Source organism: Andrena cerasifolii, chromosome 5 (genome assembly GCF_050908995.1).
Source record: "Andrena cerasifolii isolate SP2316 chromosome 5, iyAndCera1_principal, whole genome shotgun sequence".
Lineage (NCBI taxonomy): Eukaryota > Metazoa > Arthropoda > Insecta > Hymenoptera > Andrenidae > Andrena > Andrena cerasifolii.
Genome location: NC_135122.1, coordinates 5452786 through 5459507, shown reverse-complemented (window position 1 = coordinate 5459507; position 6722 = coordinate 5452786). Strand labels below are relative to the sequence as shown.

At 39.4% G+C, this 6722-nt stretch overlaps 1 protein-coding gene across 3 annotated transcripts in view; it reads left to right on the top strand.

The window, feature by feature from the left end:
• The first annotated feature begins 1054 nt into the window (after positions 1–1054).
• The window catches only part of LOC143368935 (uncharacterized), a 98690-nt gene continuing 93022 nt past the window's right edge, over positions 1055–6722 (top strand). Inside the window, exon 1 of one of the 3 annotated variants that reach the window (XM_076812172.1) lies at positions 1055–1343. In XM_076812172.1, the coding sequence (XP_076668287.1) occupies positions 1253–1343 (91 nt within the window). In that variant the 5' untranslated portion in view covers positions 1055–1252. Of the gene's footprint in view, positions 1344–5452; positions 5982–6722 lie in introns of those variants that run through there. The other 2 variants (XM_076812175.1, XM_076812174.1) reach the window with 2 other exon arrangements.

The window sequence follows — 6722 nt, the reverse complement described above, 5'->3', positions numbered from 1 at the left end:
GCTTCTGCGTCAGTAACGTTTGACTCTGTCGTAAGTAGTATTACGTAGGGTGAGTGTACCTAATATCGCCCATCGCTATATCTCGCAAAGTAAGCACTAAAATTTATCGGTTATGCACTGAAATAATACCTAACCATATGTAGGAAGACATACTGTAATTGCAGCGTCATGTGATCAACAATTACAGAAAGGGAAATATTTTAGTGAATCTTAACTCTGATTGAAAACCGACGAATTTTTCATGTTGTTTTTCCCAGTAAAAAAGGTATCATTTCTAAAAACGATTTTTTTTTATGAAAAATCACCCACCTCCCAATTGTATCATCAATAACGAACAGCTTTGTATTACGGTGTGCCTATATTCAATATTCATCTTTCATTCTAACAAATTAGTAATCAATCTATCGAAAAAACGATTTATCGCGATGAACAGGCAGGTAACCTATCCTTTCCAGAAGCTTTATATAAATTTTTATTGTCTCTTATTACGTTAGTTATTGCCGATTTCTATACGCACCAAATGAACAGAGTCCTGAGTACATTTTCTATATTCAAAATACGATTAATTCCATAAGGAATCATTTTTTTATAACATACAATTTTCCCCCCAAATCATACATCATTAGTTTCAGTCTTTCAAGCCCTGTTACTGTGCAAAACCTCATCAAACAGCGGGGGTTACACCTGGGGTCCTCTGCTTTGAGGTTTTGTACAATATAATAGAACAAATTTGTACCTATTCAACTCTGCCCCGTTTATTATAAGCAGGTGAAATGTTAAAGGCAAAATACGGCAGAACCACCCCGCGGACCTAAAAATTGAATCGTTATCTCTGGCTTGTTGAAGCCTCCAAATATCCACTCTTGTTATGGTACCTGATTACTCGAGGACAATCGGAGGATTATGACGGATCGTGGTCACACAGCACGTTTCTGTGACGTATCAAACAGCCGTGCAGGATCTCCTCTCCCCCCTTCCAGAAGAAGTGCTTTCCTGCGCACGTATAAAACCGGTGAAAGCGCCAGCCGGCCCTCCAGATCATCGCGTACTACGACAACAGTAGGAGCTCCGTCGACTACCGTCACGGCAGGCTTAAGCTAACAATTAACGATCTGTCACAATAAACTGGAGATTTCGTTTATGTAATTTAGAGTACTCGTTAGCCAGTCGCGCGAAGTCCTAAGTGTTTCGGTATATTCGGCATATCTGTCGGCTATTTGTGTCCAGAGCAGGGCCTAGGTCAGAAGTGGCAATGAAGATGACAGTTGTCAGAACTCTGATCGTCATATCGCTAATTGGAACACAGGTGTTGGGATATCCTCCGCAAGGGAGACTCATGCCGGGTAAGTGTTTTCAATTCTTTCCACGAGTCGTTTCAGCGAACAATGCTTTTTTTTTACTTAAAGTGACCATTTGTCCCCGGAACACGATTTGTGATGTCGGTAATTCCTGTCCCTGATTGTTTCCCTAATTCTGAATTTAAGTTAATTATTTGTCCTCGATTTTCGGTAATAGTCCCCCGTTCTGTTATTCTTCTTTAAAGTTATAAAATTATCAATATGAAACCGAAGCCCCGAGTTTGGTATTCAAATTCTACTAATTCGGGAATGGTGCAACCAAGTCTAGGAAGAGTTAGAGGTGGTCGCTATAAAATATCTCGTGGCATCGGAAACCTCAAGAAAAAAATGGTCACCTTATTTTAAGTACGATAACAGGAACACGATGTGTTTACACCCCCTTTGGCAACGAATTGGTGGACGTTCTGGCAATAGTCTCAAATTAATATATCTTTCGTAAGTTTCTTATAAAGAAATAGGTGTAGAAATTTTAAGTATTGTTTATTTGCTTCGTGATTTTTGGAATTAAAGACGTTAAGCCGTTCTGCGTAGATATTGATAATTGTCACTATTGAGCTATGTTGACGTAAAAAATTAGTTACAAGTCATTGTTTACACGAGGGCGCAAGGTATTAAATTATGCTTTGAGTTGCAAAAAACATATATAATTCATGAAGTATTGTTGAATGGCAGTGATAATTTTTACAATGCATTACTTTATTTTTGCTATAAATTTCTTCGCGAAATTATTATGAACATTAATAATAGGCATATCAATTTTTTTGTCAGTGACCTAGATAATTCGAAGATTTATCTAACGTTACTAAATAAAACTACCAAAATGAGTAATATATAGTTTGTAACCATACTGTCATTAAACTTTAATCATTCGTTTCTCTCAATGCAAAAGTTTTTATTTTTAATCTCATAAAAACAATTTACTTATAAATTCAGTGGCGTTAAAAGTCTGAAGGTATACCTATTAATTTTACGATGACACTTTTCAAAACCTTTTTAAACATTTACTTCAATTGTATTTTAATTATTCCATTTATTTATTTCAACCTGCTTCACTGTGTGGTATTTATTTTTTCGAGAACACTTAAGAGTTTAGTTAAAGAATTCGAATAAAACTCTTTTATTCTTTTCATCAAGATTTACAATTTTAAAACAATATGGAGTCTGAATGTGCCATTTTTACAAAAATTGCCAAGTTCTAAATATTCTAGAATTTGTCCATCAGTGCCTATATACTGTATCTTGTACAGACTTGTCTTTTAAAAAAAGGAAAAGGTGTTTACTAGTTTAGTAGCATAATAAAGCATCAATATATGAGTCCAAAGAAGTAACACTATTTAAAACGTTAATTTGATACACGATTTTTTATGTTTCTTTATAAGCATAATATTAACACCTGGATTGTCAATATCCTTATTATTATCAGCTGTTCTAAACTATTAAGTCGGTGCAAAAGTTCATCCACTGTAGGGTGCTTTTAGGTGTACGGAAACTTTTTTGTTTATTCCATCTACTTGTACCTTTAGCAGAAACGTGGCAGAAGGTGATAGGCAGTTAAGGAAAATACTTTGATTAAAAAAAAACATGTAATATATTTTTACTTTCAATAAAGACATTAGTTCAACAAAACAAAGGAACTTTTGCACTGACCTAATAAATAATAGGTTCACTATGTGAGTCTATTCGAACTAGCGTCATCGAACAATAGCAAAACAGTGACCGTTCTGCTCATTAGGTTTATCATAACATTTAGTAACCAACCGTGCATTGTTTCATGCGAACTAAACACGATCGAGCGCATAAAAGGCGGTAATCCCGTAAAGTTTACCGCCTATACTCGCCGCAATTAGCTCGCCAAGAGCGTTAATCTTCGCCAGTTTTCTTCTTTCTCTTTCCCTGTCATGCCTTCCCTCTTACGTTCACCTTTATCCTAGACAATTATAGCCCTACCCGTTTTTCATTCTTCGTTTCTCTTTCGCTCTCATGAAAGTAGAACACTTCCTTCTACAGATGTTAATCACGATAACCTCACCGCGAGCTGTCTCCTCGGTACGCGACAGCATTCAAAACTGTTGCAGTTCAAATTCATTTGAAGATAGGGCTGTCATCCGCCCGGGTTTCCCCGGATTTGTCCTCTTTTTTACGGCATCTCGCTACGTTCGGGGAGATTTTCTGTAGTGATCCGGGTTTTTCGATGCTGCTCGCTCAAAAATTCTTAAATACTTTATCTTTATTTCTTGATTGCGGTTTCAGTCTATAATTTACAGAAATCAGAATTTGGAATATCGTACCTAATACAAGAAATAGTTAAAACTGTCTGGGTTTCAAGTGCAAATGTCCGGGGTTGAAATGCTCCTTGTCCTAGATTAGTGATTTTACGGATGGCAGCTCTATTTGAAGATGCCACTGTCTTCATTGCCCTTATATTTTTCACGCTCAACCCTGAACCTTTGAACCGCCGCGGCAGGTACAAAAACAGCAGAATCATTCGAGTGTTCGTGCTCTATTCTGCCTTTTTGCCAGTAAAAATTATTCCATTAAATACGAAATATTTTTCCGTTGCTGCGCAATTACAATTTCTATCGAAAGTTTGTGTCAAACTTTCGTTGATTACTTGACGATTGCTGCTCAAAAGTATAAACGAAAATAATGCTACATCTTTTATGGGTAGCATTATATAAAAATAAGAATGGTCATTAGGACGTAACATTCATTTTCAAATATTTCAAGCTTCACTCGTCACTCGGATTCAATTGCCACTCGAGTAAATCATTTTCTCTCTGAAAATCGTGTCAACCGCTAAGGGGTTACGGACTTCCATCCTCAGAAAATGTTGAAACTGCGTATATTGATTGTGCGAGTCCACCTAAACACTCTATAAATGGACAAACGTATTTTATTGAGCATTCTAGACGTTCCTCGTGTCGGTTTTCCCATTGAGTCGTGCGGGTTTACGGCGACGTTTGCATCTTGGCAAAATGCTTCTAATTGGCCTGGTTACCATCAAACGAAGGTTAAACAACATTACGGGAATGTTTAGTTTATTGCTCTGTAGTAGCGGATTGCTAGCTGATTTGTTCAGTAATCTTCCTAGATTGCGCACGTGCGATTACACAGCAAGAAAAACATGAACAATCAATGGCAGTATAATGTCGCAAACAAAGGACTTTAATTGTGAATACTATCGACAATACTACTGTTCCTTTGTTAACGTTACATCAGCTTGTGTGATTGGATTTCAAAGTAAGAGAATGTGCGAGAATGCAGATACTTTAATCGATAATTGTTTACAATATATTTCGTTCATTCCATTAAATAATATTGTTTAAGATGCAAATCGTGTCTCCCACGAGACTTTAATCTCACGAGACAATTATTAATTATTTTGTCATTAGTTTCACGAAACTAGACTCTGACGAGCCAAGTTTCTTTATATATAATCAAAAATCTCATCCCTCGCGAATATTTCCATTAATTACATTTAGTTGTTGCTGAGATTTTAGTCTCACGATAGCAAAGTCTCAAGTAAAATCTCATCGTGGATTCGCACCTTTACAGTAGCTTTCACTGTACACCATTTGTTTTTCAACGCTGCTGTTGTCATTAGAAACTACTTACAACAACTTTGCGCGAAAAAAGAAACTTTCGAACGCTTCGCGAGATTACTAACCTAGCAAACTAGAATGAGATTTCACGCGACACAGGACTCATGCACAGAATTCAACTGCTACAAAACAATCGTCTGACTTATACAACTAATACATAGAAAATTCCCAGCAATTTCCTTTTTAGTATCACAATCGCCCTCTGATCAAAGAAATTCGCGAGACTCAGCGTTACTTCACAGAAAACTGTAATCGATCACGTGACAGATGCTTAGATCGCGCTCGCTCGTGCCACAAGCATACACGCGTCCTTTCGACGATCTTCCGGTTCCCCACTTGCCCCGAGCACGTTTAATTCATCGAAAGCCTTGCCTGGTGAACGATAGCGCAATTGCGTGCGACGCTTGACGCGCGCCGAGTTAATCGCGGCTATGTAGATCGAGGAACTTGTGGGCCGCACGAGAACAAGTTCCGTTGTCAGTTTCACGCCACCGGCCCACCGTGCCGGTGCGACGGTGGCGACGCGCATCGGCTCGCGGGGACTGCCGGCGGATTTTTGCCAGGAAACGTCGATACAGGAGCAAGGACGACGAGGACCGCGGACGGACGTAAGGCTCGCGATCAATGATTGGTGTCGATGGGGAAACCGGCGATGATGTGGGGCAACGGAGGATAATAATAATTCCTCTACGGGCTGGCTGTAGCCGAGATCACGTGCGGCACGTGATCCCACGTGTTTTTGCACGTGCTAACTGTAGCCGATCAGCGCGAGAAAGAGAGACGGACAGAGGGGAGAAAGAGAGTCACGCTCGTACGCCTTTCCTCGTACGGGTTAATACCATCGAAGGAAACGCGTGACCGAGTCACGTGCGCGTGTCAGACACTCGACTCGATTCACGCGACCGGTCGTCCTGTCAATTAACCACGGCGTCGTCTTCGCGACGCTTGTACAACACAGTTCGCAGCAAGGTCACTTTCAAACCCGTTTTGCATCGGGAGGGTCAGAGACACGTGTTTCTGGGTAAACGCTTTTGGAATCTGCTTGCAACATTCTTTAGTATTGACGTCGCATTTGGCAATGTGAATGCCTGTTTGGTAGCTCTGTGTATTGTTATTCTGGTGGGCTTAAGGATTGTGATGTCCAGGGTCGGATTTAAGGGGGGGCAGGCAGGGCCGGCCGCCCGGGGCGCCGAATTTGTAGGGGCGCCGTTGTATGCGTTTATTCATTTATATTCCTTCTGCTAATTGATAATCTTGCCCGGGGGTGCCAAGTATTGTACCTTTAATTCCAATGTCAAAGTACTTATAACGAAAATATAAGTATTTCGCCATGTGTAAAAAGTTTCTACACGTATCAAGTGCTGTCGCTTTTATAAATCATTTTAAAGAATATCACTAAAGTGCTGTCGTTGTAGAAGCTTGCAAACCGATATTCTAAAGTACGAACTCTGTAAAACTGCAAATGACGTTTGCTTAATTTGCTACTTTCAATACCAGTTTCTGTTCAATCATTAACAATAGTAACGACTGCGCAGTAGTAGTCACTTAAGTACTTCCAATTAACTTTACTGCGTCCCTACGCGTGTGGTACTTTAAAACTGTTGCGGATGACTGACTACATTCACGAAACGTTCCCAGATAGTATTTTACAGTGTTACATACTTCATCGTTATTGTATAAAGAGGGCCTGTAAAACTGATTAACTTGCAGTTAATTACGCACAGGGGGTTGAGCTAAACGTGACAAAATATGCATGCAACCG